The sequence below is a fragment of the Anguilla anguilla genome, chromosome 1 (genome assembly GCF_013347855.1).
Source record: "Anguilla anguilla isolate fAngAng1 chromosome 1, fAngAng1.pri, whole genome shotgun sequence".
Lineage (NCBI taxonomy): Eukaryota > Metazoa > Chordata > Actinopteri > Anguilliformes > Anguillidae > Anguilla > Anguilla anguilla.
In genome coordinates this window covers 26,054,550-26,076,013 of record NC_049201.1, presented here as the reverse complement: position 1 = coordinate 26,076,013, position 21,464 = coordinate 26,054,550, and the positions used below count along the sequence as shown (strand labels likewise).

The following is a 21,464-nucleotide window of genomic DNA, read 5'->3' as shown; positions in this document are numbered from 1 at the left end:
TTACGATTAATTCCCTACTAAACACAGGATGGTGGTTGAAAAATAGCAATGATGTAAAAAAAAAAAAATGAAGTCACCCTTAATCATTTTTCCAAAGGAAGTTGGTGTTCTGCCAGTCATGTCTTAACCCAAACAGGGAAGGAAAAAAGGTGTAAAAAAAAGTGACAATGGTCAATTGCTGCAGTGTTTTTAGTGTTAACTGCTTTTTAACTTGGCTACTGTAGCTACCTTGCAAACACCATGTTTTAAAATTAATGTTAGCTAGGTTGATACTAGCAGACTCAAGGCGCACCTTTAAAAGTATTGAAATAAAAATGAGGCCAAGTTATAACAAACAATATTGGCTATCTTAGCTCACACAAATAAAACAAACTCTATTCCAAATCAATGCTACCCAGTGTTTCCTAAATTATTTAATGTAACTTGGCCCTGTGTTTTTTCATATTTCAACTTAGTGTCATAGATTTTGCAAGTTTAATTAATGACTTTAATTAATAGACAATTCTTTGTATGAATGCCGGACCCTAGACAGAATTCAGCAAAACATAAAGTTGATTGTAAAATATCTAAACGAACAGCTCAAGCATGACTTATGTCCTTGAAAATAAGTAATTAAAAATAACTGAAATAATTCAAATTAAAATAAACGCAAATTTAGAGACAGATCCAAAACTTGCGTGTCTTTGCTAAACCACTTCTCTTCTGTTATAGAAGGACGCATAACCCTGAAGATAAACTTGTCCAAAAAGTCTGCAATACAAAGGGTCCAGCCAACCATTATCTAACCTGCTTGTTCCTGTGGCCTGTATCACAAAGCAGGATTACTGTGTTAGCTGGATAACTGCGCTAAGCAAAACCCGGAACAGCTCTTTTTACTTATTCCATATTCCAGATTTGGGAGGGCTCCGGGCTTTTCTCAGTCAAGCTATTCAGCTAACTCAGCAATCCTGCTTCAGGGTGGGGGGCTGGAGCCTAGCCCAGTGTGCGTTGGGCCAGAGGCAGGAATACACCCTGGAAATCCATGGCAGGGCACACACGCCATTCATTCACAAGCTGTGTTCAAAGCAGCTCTGTTGCCTACGATTGAGTGTAGCAGTTGTAATTGTGATTGTGTTTCAAATTAGCGTAACGTACATGTTTTTGGACTATGAGAAGAAACCGGATTACCCGGAGGAAACCCATGCGCACACAGGGAGAACATGGAAACATGCAATGCAAGCTCCACATAGAATGGATCCCGGCCAGGATTCCAGTGAGACCTTCTTGTTGTGAAGCGACATTGCTGCTAGATGCTTTAATGATAATAGAATAGGTACTACTTTTTTGCGCTCACATGGATTGGGATCACATTTCCCTGTTGGATACCTAGGCCTACTTTTAAAATATGCCCAAAAATATATGGGTACAAATGGTGATATGCATTTTGTGCTATTACAATTATAAATTAAAAAAAAAAATAATTTATATGTGAAAAAATTAACAGTGTATTTTGTAACATAGCCTGCTTGGGGAGGAATTTGTATTAATTTGTATTACTATTCTTGCTATCATTTTTTATTGTGGTGTTATAGAATTTTTAAAACAGAAACCATACGATGGTAACTTAGTCGTTAAACCTATTGAGCAATAAACTGTAAGAACTATGATATCAAACTACAAAATTTGCAACACAAACATGTTTAGGCCTCTCAACTGTTAGCTGAAAAAAACGGCTTCAACCATTTCTCGCCCACGCCAACCAACGACGACAGGTGGCGCTACTTGACTGCGCAAACACACAACTTCTGCGAACATATGACTGTCTAAATCTTCAACGTGAAAGTGCAATTCACACCAGTGTTCTATACCAGCATTGACCTTAAAATAATTTTAATCCCTGTAATATATGACACATATGCGAGGCATACAGTGTATTAAGTAAAGGTAAAATTCGTTTTTCTTGTGAAAACTGAGCAGAGTATTCGATGAGGATTCTATAAACAAAAATAATAACAGAATTAATAAATTTGAGTTGAGTCAAATTAATACATTTGAATCAATATGAAATACATGATATATATATATATAACCACAAATAGTGCCTTTAACAATACTTCACGATTGCCCCTGAAATAATTTCACTAACACACAGCCTATACGGTTTAAAACCATTTGCCTAGCATCAATGCCAGCCCAACTCTAGCCAGTAGGTGCTTCGAAGTACAGTAGTTTCATACAGAAAAACGACTCCCACTTGTCACTCATTTAGACATTGGTATTCTATTGGCTGTATCGTGAGGAGGGGGAGAAACAAGAATCCACCCATAGGCAGTTCTGCGCGTTTTCGGGTTCCCTTTCCTGCGATATGCGAAGTCTTACTTACCAAAGGGGGGACTGCACTGGGAGCGGCAGTGGATAGCAGCGCCACTGCGAGCTTAGTGCCACAGACAGTCCGACTGTCTCTTTTAATCGTTGTGCGCACTCTACAGTTTTGCAACAGCAACACCGCATCGCTTGTTGCCTCGCACAGTTCCAGGGATTGTGATCTTGGGGAGATGGCCGAATTCAGACAGACCTTATCGTCTTTAATTACTGCCTGCTTGCATTGTGGATTTTAAAAGTCGGTAGTATCACCAGGGCAGCGTGGCTCTTATCCATGCTTGGAAATTCGCGGAACCAGCGCAAGTGGAATTACGCTCTGAACCACATTTATTGTTATTACTATTTTACTTTTTGTGCCGTGGTGCTCAGTTGGATGCAGATTCTGCACAGTATTACCCCGCGATCAAGCAGTGAAGAGAGGGTTGTGTGGTTGACTGAAGCCGTTTTTGTTGGATGTAAAACAATAAAGGTTTAATTTCTCCCCTCTCCCCTTCCCTAACCTTCAATATGACTTCTCTTTCTGGGAATAAAGACAGAGTGACCACCAGAAGCCGCAAATACGGGGTATGTTGGATGATGATGATGATGATGATGATGATAATAATAATAATAATAATAATAATAATAATAATAATAATAATAATAAAATTCAGCATGTCCTAGGTTGCTACGAGCTACTCTGATTTTGTTTTGGGTCTAAAACCGCTAATGACTGCGGCGAAGTGTTTGCATGTATTAAACATAATCACTCAAGGCTGTATATCTAATATGACTTTTAATTTCAACTTGTGCCAATTGGAATGATTTAGACAATTGCGCGTTCATACCGAGGGGCAATACTTATTTTTATTTTGTCACTGAGACACAATATAACCTGAATTTAAGAGACACGTCTTATCCATATGACATGTAGTATATGCACCGAATTGTTCGTTTAAAAACCATCGTGTGTTTCTTTCCGACAGATCACAGATACTTCTCCCACCAAATCAGCCTCATTTTCTCCGGAGACATGGTACCGTAAAGCTTACGAAGAGTCCCGGGCCGGTAGCCGCCCCGCCCCCGAGGGTGCAGGATCCATGCCCGGTTCGTCTGGAACACCATCCCCTGGATCTGGCACATCCTCTCCTGGCTCATTTTCTGGCTCCCCTGGCACCACATCCCCGGGAATCCTTACGGGCTCTCCGGGTTCTCTGGGCGGTTCCCCTGGATTCGGCACTGGATCACCTGGTTCTGGCAGCGGGAGCTCACCAGGGTCTGACCGAGGAGTTTGGTGCGAGAACTGTAACGCGCGGCTTGTGGAGCTGAAGAGGCAAGCGCTGAAACTGCTCATTCCTGGACCCCTCTCCAACAAGGTATGCATGACTGGTTACTACATATCTGGCTGTTTTGCGCATTGACTGTACTATGAAAAGTGTCAGCAAGAATGTCCTGATGTTATGTTTTTCGGAAGGGATTCATGTTTATTAAGCAAACTTACTCGAAAGCAATGGACAAATGGGATTGAGAATCGTATAGAATAATGTAACACATGGAAAATGACAGGTCGTTGATGCACTTGCAAGTACAATATCCGGATGTCCATCAGATGTAAAGGATAAGCTGGTTTAGAACCTGTTTCCATGTGATTTACAGTGATTAGATCTGCTCGTCATATAGGCTACATGTTCATATTACGCCTGAACTGAAGGTTATCTTTCACGTGGATAAGCAGTTTTGCAATTTTTTAAATCGATTTACATCGTTTTGGTATGGTTGGACACATACTTTCTAGATTTTGACATTAATACCAAAAGTCCACATTTCTCTTACTAGAAAGTGGACTGATTTACTTTCCAAAAAGCCAATATGCAAACGAAATATATGGCTTTAAAAGAGTAAAGGCTGAGTTTCACAAGGGTCATAAGTCTTTCGTTTCATGGGAAAAAGCAACGCAATGATGGACAATGGCACGGCACTACACCTGGACCGTAAAAATATTCAAAATCTGGCATCAGAAGCGGTCTGTCCTGACTGACGTCTGTCCTTGTTGTACCGTTAGGCTATGTAGATTTGGTATCATTATTTAAGGCAATAATCCTGCTCCAATTTAAAGCAGTAGATGCAAGGGCATTAAGTTATTGGAGTATTACCACTAACCAAATTAATATAAATTACATTTAGTTGAATTCTTTTTCGGTATTTGTATATTAATATTTTTAACCGGGGCAGATAACACGTTTTCTCTGTTTCGTGCTGATGCATTACATTTGCTTCATACTTGATTAAGGTTTTCCTAAAATTCAAAGAGATACCGTATTGTTCTATTGATTTGAAGGTGCTTTGGGTTGATAAAGCTCAATCACCTCCCTTCGGAACGGCGAAACATGATTACTGTTTTGTTTGCATTTACTTAACGAAAAGCATATTCGTTTTACAATGTGGTGGATGAAAGCAATTTTACACAATTTTCCCAACACGCTGCAGATCATATTCCACGCTGCCAAGTCCCCTATTGCTTTGCCAAGGGTCAGGCATAGCGAATATAACCAGGGGCGTGTAGTTAATTGGTAACAAATCAGTGCATTCTGAGCTGCGTTGCGCACACAGACTGTGCAGCGAAGTCTGTGTGGAAAAAAGCGACGCATTACGAGGTTTTCAGTGCTGTAGCTGCTTGAAAATAAGGGGTAATAAAAAAACGTCGTTAAAACGCCGAGGGGGAGGGGGCGCTCCCTATAATGGAATTCCAGTCCTGGGAGCTCTTTACCATTCTTCGCTCTGTGCGTTTGTATTATTTTTACTGGAACAGTTTCCCTTTCTGTGTGTATTCTATGATGACACATTAATTTTAAACATGTACAATGATTAATACATATGCACTAACAGGACTGTGAATATGAATAACTATATGTATTTTAAACTGAAAAATTCACGTTTTTTATGCATTTGCGAAGGATTGAGCAACCTGTATGATTCTCGGATCGATCTGGTTCCACTAAAACGCAGTTTTTTAAATTAGTAACTGTCAGTTTTAAAGATACATTGTTCTGGTGTTTTTCTGCTTACTAATGTGTGATTATCGGTAGTCGACACCATAGTGAGGCGTAATAGGCTATATTTCAGTGAGCGTCTGCCGCTTGTGTACCTGCATGACAGCGGACACACCACAGAATTAACAGCATCAGGGTGTTTTGCTTTGTGCGAACTGGACCTAGACGGGTTTCAGAAAAGTTAGTCAGTCTGAAGACAGGGGGCACTGTTTTTCAGCATACGCTGCGTTGCTCCTCATTAGTAAGCTCTCCCAGGATTTATAACTTGAGGTCCATTACAGAGCCATTTTCAGTTACAAGGTACTTACTCAACTAGTTCACTCCACGAATAATTTTATTTGTTTCTCTCTTTATTCATAAATCAGAGGGACAACCCTGCATGTGTTTTATGTAAGCGTGTTTTACTTTTATTTCCAAAGCAGTGATTAACTTGGCACTCCCCTGAAGACATTGCGTTTTTACAATATTGTTTTTTCAATAATGTTATTTAACATTTTTTCAATGCCTTTACCCCATTTTCTCCAAGTTTGTAATGTCAACCCATATTCATTGGCAGTGCCCATGACTGCAAGCTCTGTTATTGATTTGGAGGACAAACATGCACTCCCCTCCCCCACCCAAAGTCAGATGTTGTGATGTCCTGTATTTTCCTTTAAATTAATTATTCATGATGGATTGACAATACTAAGAAGCTGTCTGAATGCTTAGTTTAAAAAATAACGATTATAATCAGGGATTGGTGAATCTCTCTGATTGGGTTTGAAGGGACGACTTTTAATTGGAGCCCTGGCTGATTGGCATGTGGCAAAAGAGAGGTTCTTCCCAAAGACGAACAGAGAATGATAGCAGATAACAAGAACGATAGAAGATGGAGAGGAGATGAGAGGCAGAGTTTGCAATGCAGAACATCAGCTGGAAAGGCAGGAGGGCATACACAAGTGTGATAGCGTCCGGAATTCAGCCGCAGGAATACATCACCGCCATTCCATGAGAAAATTGGTCAACTTAGGCTTAGTTGATGGAAATGGAAAACCCTGTGCCAGTTGCCTTTCCAGAATGCGGCATATGGATAGTAATGTCATGTTCTTGAGACCACTGGGTGACTACTCATGCTCTGTGGACAGCAGCATCACCAGCTTGAAGGACACCCCTCTTTGAAGGAAATAATTTATTTAACATGGTATGAAAATGGTTCCTCGGTACCATTAAATAATGATGGACATTGACCTTGCCTTCTGAGCGTGAGCACACCCATCTAGTCCATGTTCACTTATATACCATAGAGCTTATTTCTAAACTTCAGGCCTTGTTTCATGTTTGCTGACGCACTTCTCCGCCATGCAGATGTGGCTGCATAATTCTACAGTTCCTCAGTACAATTCCCTTAGGAGACAGCTGTATGGTAATGGAGCAGAAACATATGTGTGATGTTGATATTTACACAAGGTAGCTGACTCAGAATGAATATTTGCTGGCAAGTGCCGAAGCCGCGATGCGGCTTGCTTTCCTTTCTGACGCCAAAGCGGTGGACATTTTGTGTGAAGGGGTGAGTCAGTTCAGGCTTTTAAAGGTTGATTGCTGTGTGTCTCCTGCAAGAACCTCAAGCTTCTATCACAATTGAGTCATAAACAATCCCATTTCCTGTTGTGCTGAAACCAAGTGAGTAAATGTATTTCTGTTGAACACAGTGAGCAAAGGTAATAGCACCTGACTGTGGTTATTATGGTGGTCAGTAAGAGGCCTGGTTTGTGCCTCCAGGTCATTGCAGCACCTTAAAAACAACTCTCTCAGGAAGGGGCAGGTTTTTATTAACAGATGTCTTTGCGCTCCACCTCTTCTTTCCTAATTGAAGATACACATTCCATATTTTTGTATGGGCCTTGGATGAATTTGGTGACAGTGGTGTTAGAAATGTGGGTTAAGGTGGGATTAATATAATTATTTGTTTCATGCTGAAATATCTGAATATATCCAGACAAATATATCCAAAAAGCACCTTATTGAGAGGGGTCAGTCTCCAGACTGTGCTTCAGCACTCTGGCTGACACTTTCCTAACAGGAATAGGTTTTATCGGGCACAGCATCAGACAGATAATGTTTTGACCATCCGGATCTTGATTAGAAAATAAACTACATTGTCAAAGCACAATAATGCAAGTTCTTATTTGGCACCAGCTGTGGTGTGCCAGTCTATTCTGATTCACCAAAAGCATGAACACAATCTGGATTATTATGTACTAGGAATAACCCCTCTGTGACTTTGCCATCAACAAGGGAATGCTCCCCTGCAACATTGCCATTTCCTTCTCAAATGCTTGTATGGTGCAACTTTGAAAGCCGTTCATAATGAAGAAAAGGATGGCACCAGTTGTGGCCCATCCATTCAAACAGCTGGACTGAAGAAGTAGGGAGATTCTGAGGTTCCAGAAGATTCCTCCGAGGAATCATGTTACCAGCCACAACAAAGCACTCAAGGTCAGCCACCTAGACCGCTACAAGGTCGACAGGAATTATTGAGCAGCTCAAAAAAACAGCGACAATCTGAACACTCATTCACACAATTAAACAGAATTTGCACGGAGTGGTGCATGACGGTAGGCATTCAGCCTGACAGCCAGACCTGAGTCCCCCGAGGAACCAATTCCCCAATCTGCTGGGAAAAAACTGAAGGGAATTGTCACACGTTCCCACGCCCAGGCTTTGGACCCGAGCCCCTCTTTTGTAAATGCACCGCACCTCCGTAACGTGAGTGATGTATATTCCGCATACATATTTCACATTCGTTCGCTCCTTACGTCTCTTGAGGAAAGGCATTATCATATAAAGAGGTCGCTTCATCAATACCGAGCTGAGAAGGGGAGGGGGGGAGGGGGGTTTGATGGGGGAAAAAAGGTTTTGGCTTACGACGGCTGAATTCTGAGCCCCTCCTGATTTAGATGCGTTTGCTGCTGACACGCTGTTTTGGAGTTCTCTGTCCTTGCGCTGTGTTGCCACGGCACCGGGCAGGGCTTTGCACCGTGTTGTGGCACAAAGCTGGATTTTCTACACGAGGAAGGATGAAAAAGGTGGAGATCAGGCCCCCCACAAATATAAAGAAAACGTTTTACTGTCTTATTGTCAGAAAAGAACGAAGAGAAGCAGAGTACATTTTTTTCATTTTCATATGGAACAACAGCCAGTAGAAAAAAGCACAAAAACTGCAACACAGCTCTAGACAGCTATATTGAAAAAAAATAAGTAGATATGAAAAAAGGTATAATATACTGCATATACTACAATATGACTTTATGGCAATGTACACATATATTCACACCCATGCACATGTATACATATATACAGTACATTTATAGCACATATATATTACATATAAATATATAGGCACATGCATAAGTGTAAACTGTAAATACACAAATACATGCACATACAGTACATTAAGGCTGTCAAAAGTGCCATGAAATTGAGTTCGAATATTAGCTTTTGTAATTAGTTAGAGTTTGAATATATATTCAAATATCATTTGCCTATAATTCACAAAATCTCTATGGCCTGCCAACCATTTTCTGCTGATCATAGATATTTGTCCTTTCCTGTAGTCAGAATATAAGTTATTGTATTAACACTTTGCTTTGTCAAAAACGTAAAACCCATAGTATCGTTTTCACTTGGGTAAAATTGCCATTACCTTAGATCTGCGAAAAGTTGCATAGTAATGGTGTTTCGCCAGTGTACTTCAGTACTTCATGCCAAACCATCAAAAAGGTTTTACCAAATGGATTACTTGCCAGCTTACTTAAATTCTTAACCAAAACAGATTATGAAAGAGTTATAAAACTTTCATTGACTAAATTTCAAAAAAGTAACCAAGGTAAAAACGGCTTGCTAGAATACCAATGCTGACCAAATGTACGGTTGTAAATTTTCCATTTGGAGCCCCATCTATGGTATTGTAAGTACAGTAAGAGAGCCATAACCTTTGCCTTTCATTGAACCTTGGTCTTCTATTGTTCCATACAGCTTTCAAAATCATTGTATGATTAATTCTGCACAATTAATCATGCAATTTAATGAAACACATATGGTGTCATGGTTGAGAATAAAATTGTTTTTCTAATTGTCCCAGCATCTTGGACTTGTTAAATGGGGCAATGATCCGCTTAGAAAAAAGAAGCACTAAACGATGAGGATTATGTGCGATACTGACCTATTAAACTCCTAAACCTATTATGAGTATAATCTTTCCTAACCAATTGGAAGCTTTGTGCTGTTTCTTTTAATAATAATTTTCAACGAAGGCAGCCATACAGCTGTGTGATCGTAAGTTTTAACTGGAGGTTACAGTTGATAGCATCTCTGTTAGCATCACGATAACTGTAAACAGAATAATTGAACTGGAAGTGCGGGTGCAGTGCTTGACATAGATACGCAGGCAGGTCTACCGTATTTTGCTACCGTCTCTCTCACTGACTGTTCCTCTTCCTCGAACTCTGCTCTCGTCTTGCTTGGCCTAATTCAACCCCCCCTGGCCGCCTGACACCCTCTGTGTGATGAACCATAAAACCCAACTGTCTTCACAGCTGGCACAGCCATTTAGGGAAACATAATAAAACAGACAAAGACAGATATGAAATGGCCTGTTTGAACGATCCCATCTTTTATAATCACAGTCTTCATTCGGTTATTTCAAACATAAGATTTGTCACCTGTGTGTGTGTGTGTGTGTGTGTGTGTGTGTGTGTGCCTGTGCGTGTGTGCTTGTGTGTGTGTGTGCCTGTGTGTGTGTGCGTGTGTGGACACTAAATATCTTGAAAGCACACATCTACACACACAGTGTAGATGTATGCTACACAATCAAATGGAAAACATTTCTTTGCCTGTGCATTATTTTTCAAGAAGACGGTGACACATGACCAGAAAATAAACGTAGTGGGGGAATACATTTGGAAATATTAAATATTAAAAGGATGCCGGCTGCTTTATTTGCATTATAAAACTTAACGATCACAAATGCGGCTCCTGAGTGACATATCCAGCTGAAGCATGAGTTTTTTGTGCAGTGCGGTCTGGAATGAAATTCTGATCAGTGCTGAACATGGCTAAGGGTGACACAGAATTGTGCAAAGGATTGGAAGGATTCAGTTGGCAGGCAATACCAGATTACTTATTCGTAATTTCACTGGTCAGTTGGAGACCTGCACCAGCTGTGTATTCCATTCTAGTAGTTGGTTGCTGGCTACGTGCCTTTTTAGAGGATGCATGGGTTGGTGTTCACTAATGTCAAATTAACAGAGGTTGTAACAATGGGGAGGCACTACACTCACCACAATAACTACAGCTACAGTGTTAATCAGAATGTAAACATTCCATTTGATGCTGGATACTCTGTCATTTGGTCTCTCTTTATGAATATTCATAATGTGATGGAGCTTCTGAGAATATCCAGTTGTTAACAGGAAGAAATCCATGAATATGGAGATTACCATTTTTTCTAGTGGCTCATTAGTATGTAAAACTGAGTGAGGTTTTTTGTTTATCAAAACTTCATACACTATATGACCAAAAGTGTCCAGACACCCATTGGTCTGGGGCTGTTTTTTTATGGTTTGGGCTAAGTTCCAGTTAAGGCAAGTCTTAATGCTTCAGCACACAATTACATTCTAGACAATTCTGTGCTTCTTCAGACCTTTCCTGGTTCAGCATGGCAATGCCTCTGGGTGCATAGTGAGGTCCATATAGAAATGGTTTTGTCAAGAATGGTGTGGAGGAACTTGACTGGCCTGCACAGAACCCTGACCTCAACCCCATCCAACACCTTTGCGATCAATTGGAAAGCCAACTGCAAGCCAGGCCTAATCGTGCAATCAGTGCAGGACCTCACTAATGCTCTGGGTGAATGGAAGCAAATCTCTACAGCAATGATCCAACATCTATTATAAAGCCATCCCAGTAGAGTGGAGGTTGTTATAACAGCAAGGGGCGGACCAACTCCATATTAATGCCCATAATTTTAGATGAGATGTTGGATGTCAGGTGTCCTCTTACTTTTGGCCATGCAGTGTACCAACAGCTCAACAAGCCCTTATTATTATGCAGTGAAATAAAAAATGTGGAATCATTTCCATATTATAAAACTTAATAGATGTCAGATTCTATATATACCCACCTGTGCCTGTTTATTTCCAATATCAGTAGATGTTGTTGAATTTTGGCTATCCTGTTTTGGTTCACTGACTTTCTGATCCAATTTCTGCAATAATCTCCTTTGCCATTAATATTTCATAAGATAAATTAAAGTGCTTCACTAGTGTATTTTTAAAAACGTCTGTTTTGCTTATCTTTTAATACAGTGCTGGGATAAACAGGTTTTGGGTGTTATTTTATCTCAGTGCCTACAACAGTGTTGTGGAACGTAATTTCATATTAATTTTGCTGAGCTATTAATGTTGGGTGTGATGGCTTTTGGACATGGAGTCAGCGATGCATCTCCAAAAATTCATCTATTGAGTTCTGGGAAAGACTGAACAACAAATTGAATTAATGAATCATGAATAGTTTATTATACATTTGCTTCACAGTAGGAGTTTAAATGACTAAAATGGTGTGTGTTTCGATTTTAATTGCTGTTGCTTTTGAGAGCTGATTCGTACGGTGCTCTAGTTTGGCCTAATAGCATGGTTTCTTTTTTTATTATACTTTATATTACAAAGAAAGGAGAATATTTTAGTGACATGCATGTGTGCTTACAAGCAGTTGTCCAGACCTGCACAGCATCTGAGGTGCCGCATGGAACACTGTACCACTGTTGTCATGGTGATGGGAACCCCGTAGCTGGTCTCCAGTTTCATACAGCGATAAAAATGAATAAAAAATTACGGAAAATTTATTTTGCCTCCTCCTCTCCCACCCTTCCTCCCTCCCTTCATCATTCTGAGATTGTTTTAAAATCACAGTCCCCTTTTTCCTGGATCAGAAGAGTATGTTTTCCTCGCTGTGTAGTGGCATGCTGTCAATCTGCAGGACAACAAAGACTTTCCTGGGCTGTGAGGTCCTGCAGCTCGTTACTGCAGCACAAACATCACTCTCTGCTGTCTGCTGGTTCACATCTCAGAGTACCTGCTCATCTGATGCACTCCAGTGGCCTGTAATCACGTACATTGTTTGTACTATATGGGTCAATGAGAAGGAGAGTGCGTGTGTGTGTGTGTGTGTGAGAGAGAGAGAGAGAGAGAGAGAGAGAGAGAGAGAGAGAAAGTGAGAAAAGCATTGATTAGCTTTCTTGGGATGTTCAAGACCAGGCTTGAACCAGTGTTAGATACTCTCTTCGCAGTAATGAAAATGAGGAGCCTTGATTGGCTGAATTTTCTGTTCTCATCATCAAACCTTCTTACACTTTCATTTCCTAATTTCAGAAATGTCTTTCATCTGTGCTCCAAAAATATCACTTGAAGTCCACACTTGCAGCAGTGGAGCGAGGACTACATTACACAGGGGGAAGGGATAGACATTTTAACAAATTTTAGAGATGCAAAATTGATGGGACAGGAAATTAATATCTTATCACATTGAGCTGAAAACAAGCCTTTGTGGCTGTCAATATAAATTTCACAAAATATAATAAAGTATTCATTTTCTAGTGTGACTGTGCCCTCACTGACATTACTTATGTTTACCATTTAAGGACAGCATCTGCCCCTTGGGCACAAATATGAACAAATCAGTGTGTAAGTGTGTGTGTATATGTATGTGTGTGCACGTGTTTGTGTGTGCACGTGTTTGTGTGTGCATGCGTGTAAGGGAACTGGAGCGGACTGGGATGCCTGTGTTATTACCAGAGCCATGGGCGAGTACTGGTCACATTGTATCATCGTGCATTGTTAGCATAGCGGACGGGATAACGGTGAGCATGACTTGTGCCGCTGGTCCTTCCTGGAAGTGTGAGAACTGTAACTTGGCCAGACTCAACCCGTCTGTAACCCGTCTGGTCAAGCATCCAGTCCCCTTTATTCTTCTCACCAACAGACATCACAGTGTTTTAGTCCCAAATATCAGAGGGTAACCATCTGCATAAGCATATGGTTTCAAAACTGCCTGTGTGAGCAGAGCCTGCAGAAATCCTTATAGCAGTTTGTCTAACCATATTACCCGCTGCGGTGGAGATTTATTGTTTTGGTGGGTCGGCTGGGAAAGATTGAGGCAATGGTTTGTGATAAGTACACTCGCGTGCTATGGGATATAATTAGCTCTACTCTCTCCAAGCTTTGTGTGTCTGATAGCTTTATCGTAACAAGTTGCTGTTAGCATCTCTGAATGTAATAAGCTGCTTTTTCATGGAAAATTATTTCCCCTGGCTCTGTGGAATGACATAGAAAGATACCTGCGGTGCACGTTTGCGTTTGCGCATGCGTATGTGTGTGTGTGTGTGTGTGTGTGTGTGCATGTGCGTGTTCGTGTGTATGTGCGTGCATGTGTGTGTGTGTACGTGTGTGTGTGCATGCGTGTGTGTGCGTGTGTGTGTATGTGTGTGCATGTGTGTGCATGTGTGTGTATGTGTGCGCATGTGTGTGCATGCGTGTGTGTGTGTCTGTGTCTGTGTGTATGTGTGTGCATGCATGTGTGTGCATGTGTGTGTCTGTGTGTATGTGTGTGCATGTGTGTGTGTGCATGTGTGTATGTGTCTGCGTGTGCAGGTATTTCTCGGCTGCTGCAGCAATCATAGCACAAACTGAACCATAAAAATGAGCAGTATTCAGGGGGGCGGAGACTGGAAAGGGGAAAGGGGTCTGGTGTCATTTTCAGTCCGATTAGCATATTGTGCTGGGGTGTCACAGCTCTGTGTGGGCGCTCTTTATCACACATCTGAAATGATAGACAAGAATTATTTTTACACATTCAGGCTTACACTGAAGTGTCATGAACCTTTCATGTTTAGGAGTCGACATTATGGAAAATGTTTTGCTGCCTCAAGACCTAGTAACATTAATGGAAGTGTTCTGCTTTGTCATTAGTGAGAACATAGCCATAACATTTACCTTAATGGATCAATCTTTTAGTAAGGCATCCGTCCAGCTACGTTCTTTTACCACTGCAAAGAAAAAGAATGTTTAAAGATCCCATACTCCAAATAAAAGCTAACTGACTAGCTACACAGTAGGCTACATTCTGTCACCATGACATATCCTTGTCATATAATTAGATAGATGTTCTCACAACAGGTATATGAGCTGAGGCTAGAGAGGCCTGCAGTTGTTTGGATGTTCTTCTGGGATCATTTGTGACTTCCTGGATGAGTTGCTGCTGCACCCTTGAAGAAATTTTGGTAGGCCAAAATTTATTCAAGGGTATATTTACGGCTTTCTTCTGGGTAGATTTACGACTGTTTCAAGTGTTCTCTGTCTGGAGGTAATGGCTCTCACTGTGATTCATTGGAGTCCCAGTGCCTTAGAAATGACTTTGTCGCCCTTTCCAGACTGATATGTTTCAAAAACTTTTTTTCTCAACTCTTCTAGAATTTCTTTTGATCGTGGCGTAGTGTGCTTGTAAGAACTTTGGGCCATATCCATATTTACTAAACATGCCGCAAATCATCATCAGGGCTGCAAAATTCTGCATCGCCGCATGTTTTCAATTTAGCAGGGTATTTACTAAAATTGGTTATGTAAATGAGCCCAGCTGCAGCAAGTTCATTAAATGCACTGCTTGTATTTAAGAAGCATCTTGTTCATGGCAGGAAAACAACATTGTTGTACTGCTCAGGGGAAGCTGGTATTTTGGATGGGTATCAGAATCCATGGGTAGGCACTGTCACTTTTAAATATTAACATGTAAAAAAAAAAAACATTAGTAAAAAACTTCAGAAAGAAACACACCTTGGCACATCTGACTCTACTAATGACCAGGTCAATGCAGATCTTTAGTGGTTGAATGAGGAGTGCTTTGTTGGGGTTGGAGTGAAAACCTATAGGATGGTAGATCTCCAGGAACAGGGTTGGTTTCCACTGACCTAAGCATCAGTCTCAGGAGGTTATGCAGCTTTATAGTGTTCAGTGGGGCGCTGTGTGGTGCTCTTACTCTGCTTAAATATGGAACATTAAGTCAGTGATGAAGACTATGTGGGCTATAGCATGAGAATCCATTAAAATTAAAGCCACAGGCAAACGAGGTCCAGACAGGGGTGCAGTTCTCCCTGGCTGCTCAAATGCTGAATGAACGTATTCCTCTTGTGCCCGGAGTCAAAGCGAAGGCATGAGCTGAGTAAAATACTCTGCATTTTAAGTAAAGTCAATGGGCTATTTGGGGCTGTAGTTAAAAGCAAGTATGTGTCATTGTGTGGGTAATTATTTTCTGTCTCCAGGTATCTATCCCCGAGACTCACGCATTCCTTTGACACGCTCTCTGTGCCTGATGGCTATTTCTGTCTCCCCTTTCCCTCTCTTGGTGGCCCCCAGCAGACTTAACTACTTAGGTATGTAATCGCCTGTCTGGTGGCTACACAGTCAAATCACTTCCTCTGGAGAGCTCCCTGCTGTGAAATGAACCCATTAACTCTTTATGGTTTGAAGGGGATGCAAGTGTAGCTCCGGCCTCTGACCGCACCCCATATTCTCTACCCACAGTTAGGGCTGCAGTTATTTCCCAAAGGGGCGTGGGCAAGGATATGGGACTAGACAAACTGGAGCCAACTTCCTCCTGTCCAAAACTGCTCTTTCGGCCTTTCTGATTTGCTCCCATGGGAGTGGGAGTGGGCTTGGGGGGGTTGGGGTGGGGGGGTCCAAATGCTTCTGTTCTGGGGCTGCTGGGTGGTTCCTCCTGTTCTGGTGTGTAGATGGGCCCCGCTTTCTAATATCAAACCTAGACCATGCCAGTGCTAACTATGGTAAATGGTAAATGGTAAATGGACTGCATTTATATAGCGCTTTTATCCAAAGTGCTTTACAATTGATGCCTCTCATTCACCCGAGCAGTTAGGGGTTAGGTGTCTTGCTCAGGGACACTTTGACACGCCCAGAGCGGGGATCGAACCAGCAACCCTCCGACTGCCAGACAACCGCTCTTACCTCCTGAGCTATGTCACCTGGTGACTATGGTCGGTAGCCCCACACGGTGAAGCACAGTTGTGTTGTGCAGGGGAGGGAGGATTTCAGTCGGCTGGGATGACGGCACCTCATCACACCAACAGCCTCCGCCGGTTAATTTTGGCGCCCACACACTTGTCTGTCAGTCTGCGAATTAAGTGCCTTCTACCAGCTCACGTCTGCGTGAGCCTGACTTGTGAACACCGGTGTGATAAGAAACGCTGATTGTTATCATGTGCCTCAGCGGAGGGGACATTATTGCCGGCGCTTTCCTGGATCTATGGTGAAGGTTGCAGCGATGCGCGCTGATATAAACACATATATCAAATCAGGTAGGAAAAAAGCACACTGTCTGATCTTACTGTGGTTGGTCCCTAACTTTGTGCAGCAAACATTTCTCTCTTGTACACAATGTTATGGGTTTCAGAGGAAGGTGAACCTGTTTACTGATAGTCACTGCACAAAGCCGGGCATACTACATTTGCAGTTAAATGTGGGGAAATGGCACTGTGCAAGAGATACTTTGGTTTTGAAAGAAAAGAAAACAAAGATGTCAAGCTATAAAGAGGGAGCTGGAGAGAAATGATGAGGAAAGTTATTGTTTGGAGTGTAAATCTGTGACATCTGTACTTTCTGCATTCCTTCAGTGAAATTGCGCTTAAAATGGCTTCGTCTAAAGCTGCCAAAAGGCTCTTCTTTTTGCTTGTCTTCAAGGAAAGTGGCTTGAGCTGAGAGAGCAGTATGAGCTCTGTTCTTCTTCAAGATTATTTTACCCATGAAGCTGTATATATTTATGTTGGAAAAATGGAAACAGTCACTGTCCCAAATCTGCTTTCAAAGTCAGACTTTATTTTCAGACAGAAAAAAGAAAAGTACTTGAAATGACAAAAACAAAAATTGACTTTTTTTTCGTGAAACAATAAATAACAATGCTGCATGCCACTGTCTAAAGAACCACAATCCATGATATTGAGTTTAATGGTGATCAATAAAAAGTAGTTGTGCTTTCTCTCCTCTCCATATCACAGAAATTCAATAGGGTGCCTCTCCGCATGCTCCTTTTTAAATCTGGTATTGTGCTATATCACAATTAATATTTATCTTGTGTACAGGACATTGAAATATGAGGCATTATATGAAGAAGTATTGAATCTTGATTCAATAAAAAAGCTGAGCTATCTTAGGGGGAAAGTTATTTAATAATTAAAAAAATACATTCCTGGAGCATTCCATTGATTGAGTAGCATTGAATCTCGATTCATTTTCTCTTAGAGGTGTTGACAATGCTCATCGAATGCAGGAGTACCATATGTATCAAGGTGATAGTTATAGTTCTTGCATTTCCCAAGGTTGAAAGGTGGGCTACAGTACTAAAAGAACTTCTCTAACCACTGAATCTGCTAAAAGAACTTCTCTAACCACTGAATCTGCTGAAAGAACTTCTCTAACCACTGAATCTGCTGAAAGAACTTCTCTAGCCACTGAATCTGCTGAAAGAACTTCTCTACCCACTGAATCTGCTAAAAGAACTTCTCTAACCACTGAATCTGCTAAAAGAACTTCTCTAACCACTGAATCTGCTAAAAGAACTTCTCTAACCACTGAATCTGCTAAAATAACTTCTCTAACCACTGAATCTGCTGAAAGAACTTCTCTAACCACTGAATCTGCTAAAAGAACTACTCTAACCGCTGAATCTGCTAAAAGAACTTCTCTAACCGCTGAATCTCTAACCACTGTACTGCGTCCATTGTTTTCCTTGTGATGGAATGCGTTTCAGAGTCCTCTCCCCTATGTCCCTCGGTCCCCTTTTAACAAGATTTACAATTGTGATTTCTAGCCGTTCTTTTCTCAGCTTCGGCACAGAGCGGGCTGTGTGAGACACTCAAACCATTAAAACTTTTTTTTCCCCAATTACTCTCAGAAGGGAGAGCGGGAAGTACCATGGGAGGCGAGGCTCTGACTGGTTTCGATTTACGGCTCGGTTATCGATCATTTGCGCTTGAGATGCAAGTGGTGACCGTGCCGGTGTGAGAACGTTATTTGGGTCAGTGAGGTAGGATGAAAGACTCTCTCTCTCTTTCCCTCTGTCTGTCTGTCCGTCTGTTTCTCTCTCAGTGCCTTTGAGCCAACTGTTGTGTGTGTGCATACATATAGATATGTGGTGGGGCTGGGAATGAATACAAGCGTGCCTGCCTGTAATGTGTGGATGTCAGTGTCTCTGTGCTGCTGTGGGTGTGGGTGTGTGTATGAATATATTGCTGTACTGGGAGTTACCCCCCGGGTTCTGTACTCTCATTTCCACCTACATTTATCTGTCAAGGAGAGGAATGAGCTCAATAATTTAGCATTGACCCATTAGAGCAATTCAACAAATGAACACCAGGCCTGCCAAAATAAACGACCCCCCTCTTATTTACTCACATCACTCTCTTTCTCTCTCTCGCAATTTCATGCTCATTCTCTTTCTCTCTCTCTCTCTCTGTCCTTTTCCCCCTGCCTCCCTCTTCCCCCTCTCCTTTCTCTGTACTGATTTCTACAAAGTGCACAGCGAAAAGGGGTTCAGTCATTCAGTTCGGCCAATGTCACCTTGTGCTGAACGCACCAGTGACTCTTACGCAGAGATACCACCATTCCCACCCCCCCACCCCCCCACAACACACACACACATACACACACACACACACACAAACCACCAGACCCCACCTGCAGCCTGCTGCCGAGCGAATAGCAGGTGGCCCTCTAGGTTAATTATGTGTGAGATCAGCCCGGAATATTAAAATGGCTTCCATTATCAGACCGGGAATTGCTGCACAACTGTCCTCTCCATCAGCAAGGCCTTCAGAAGCAAGTTGTATAAGAAGTGAGCTTTAGGGTAAACATGATGGCTCCTCCTTGTGTTGTTAAAAAATGTTAATTATTTTGTAAAAAAAAAATTGCCTGCTATTCCTAATTGGAAAGACGTGTGATAAGGAAACTGCTATTAAATCTATTTTGGTCACAGGCTGTACAGTAAACTGACCTTTAAGCTGTATAACAGCATAAGCTCTAGCTGTGTACTTTATTTAAGTACTCTCACATGCTAATAAGCTGCATAAGCACTATGTGAGTATATAAGTACATAGCTTTTTACATATTGAGTACTGTGTGATAACGGGTAAGTACTTGTGAAACCATATATAATACAAAGATATCTACAGGAACACTATAATGTGAAACGATAATGTTATTTTTATTGAACGCTTGTAGGTAGTTAGTTTTTATTATGATGTACATGTACCTCATGGAAGCACATACAAAGTAGTGAGTGCATCTTTGTGATTCCATATAGCAAGGCATTCAGTGAGAAACTTGCACTTAACTTTGCTAGAATCTAACTTTTCTAGTATACATTTAACTCTGACAGAGTACATTTAGTATGTCATCATATATGCTTGATATTAACACATTACAGTTATTTTAATTGAACAGGTCATGAAATGTAAACTGCCATCTGAAGGGAAACCCCAGCATTGGAGGGGGATTTGATTTGATTTGAAGCATGCGCCTAGGCGATAAGCTGTGACATCTTCTCACTGCGAGGTTCGGGGTGTCAGAAAGGGCACGATGAGGGGGCGGGCCACAGTTCCACGATTCGCTGCTTCCGCTGCAGTGCATTCCCCCCCTGGACTCATCGCACTGTAAAGCCATAGAAAGGCAGGGTGACTTTGGCCTGACCCCTCGCTCGCCCTAGCCACTCTCCCCTGGCGCTCACTCAAACACTCCTCCACCTCTACGCTCACACCCTCCCGGGTAAGCTGGGAATGATGGGATGAGGCTGCCACGGCGAAAGCCCGGCGGGTAACCTTGGGAGAGAGTAGGCTGCTGAATCCTGGAAGATGGCTGGAAAGAGGAAATGAAAAAAGATAGCACTCGATAGAGGAGGGAGAGTCCGGAGAGCCACGTGTTTGGGTCCAGGCTCTAGGAAAATGAATTACCTTCTGCATGATAATTCATCACTGTCAGAGAGAGAGAAAGAGAGCGAGAGAGCAAGAGAAAGAGTGAGAGAGAGAGAGAGAGAGAGAGAGAGAGAGACGGTACCCATTGCTACTGTTATGGCACGCATTGTTACTGTAATTATTGGTTCTCAATTTTACTTCTAATTTTCTTTTTCATGTTTGATGTGGCATGTTCGTATGCCACATCAAACACAATAGTAGTTTCGGAGACAGAGGAAGGTGATACAAAAATTTACGAGTATTCGTGGCTCAGCTCTGGTACCAACTGTTGAGGCAGAATGAACGCATTGTTATTGCATTGGTACAATGCCCTGAGACTAAGGCTGAGCTAATGAGTCTGTGGTAATGACTGTTTGACATTTCCAAGGTGCTATCCTTTTTCTTTCCATATGTTCCATATGTCTGTTGATGTATTTTTATGCACACACACACACACACACACACACACACACATATACTTGCACACACATACAACTATACACACATACACATTTTCACATAACACACAAACACACCCACATACATTTAAAGACAACATGAAGTCTCACCCGTGATTGGAATTGAAAGAAGACTGAAGAATCAATAATCGGGGGATTCACTGAGAGTCCCTCTCGTTCCTGTGAAGGGGTTATCATTCTGTCACTTCTTCAGACTCAGTCACATAAGCGCCATGCCTGAATTCTAGTGACATCATTGTGACATCACCTGTTGCTGTAGCTGGGAGTCTGGAGAGGGCGGGTGACCTTTCCAAAGAGATCTGGGAGAAAGGAGGGAAAGGAGAGGACAAAAACGGCCACTATGTGAGCATCCCAACATCATTCTCATTTTAACAGAGCTCATGGGGAGGGAGAGCCACAGCCACAATCCATAACACAGGCCTAGACTTAATTACTGCTCATCCTTACAAATATGTACTATCATTGGGGGTTCAAGCCCGAAGGGCTGAAACCCTATTGTTTTTGCTTTTGTGCTGGTTTATTATTAATCTTCTTCAGAAATGTTTGCGC

General features: G+C 41.7%; 1 protein-coding gene across 1 annotated transcript in view; it reads left to right on the top strand.

The window, feature by feature from the left end:
* Positions 1-2,313: 2,313 nt before the first annotated feature.
* Positions 2,314-21,464, top strand: part of kif26ba (kinesin family member 26Ba) — a 118,096-nt gene continuing 98,945 nt past the window's right edge. Inside the window, exons 1-2 of the mRNA XM_035381528.1 lie at positions 2,314-2,925; positions 3,327-3,716. Coding sequence (XP_035237419.1) covers positions 2,869-2,925; positions 3,327-3,716 — 447 coding nt within the window. The 5' untranslated portion in view covers positions 2,314-2,868. The remainder of the gene's footprint in view (positions 2,926-3,326; positions 3,717-21,464) is intronic.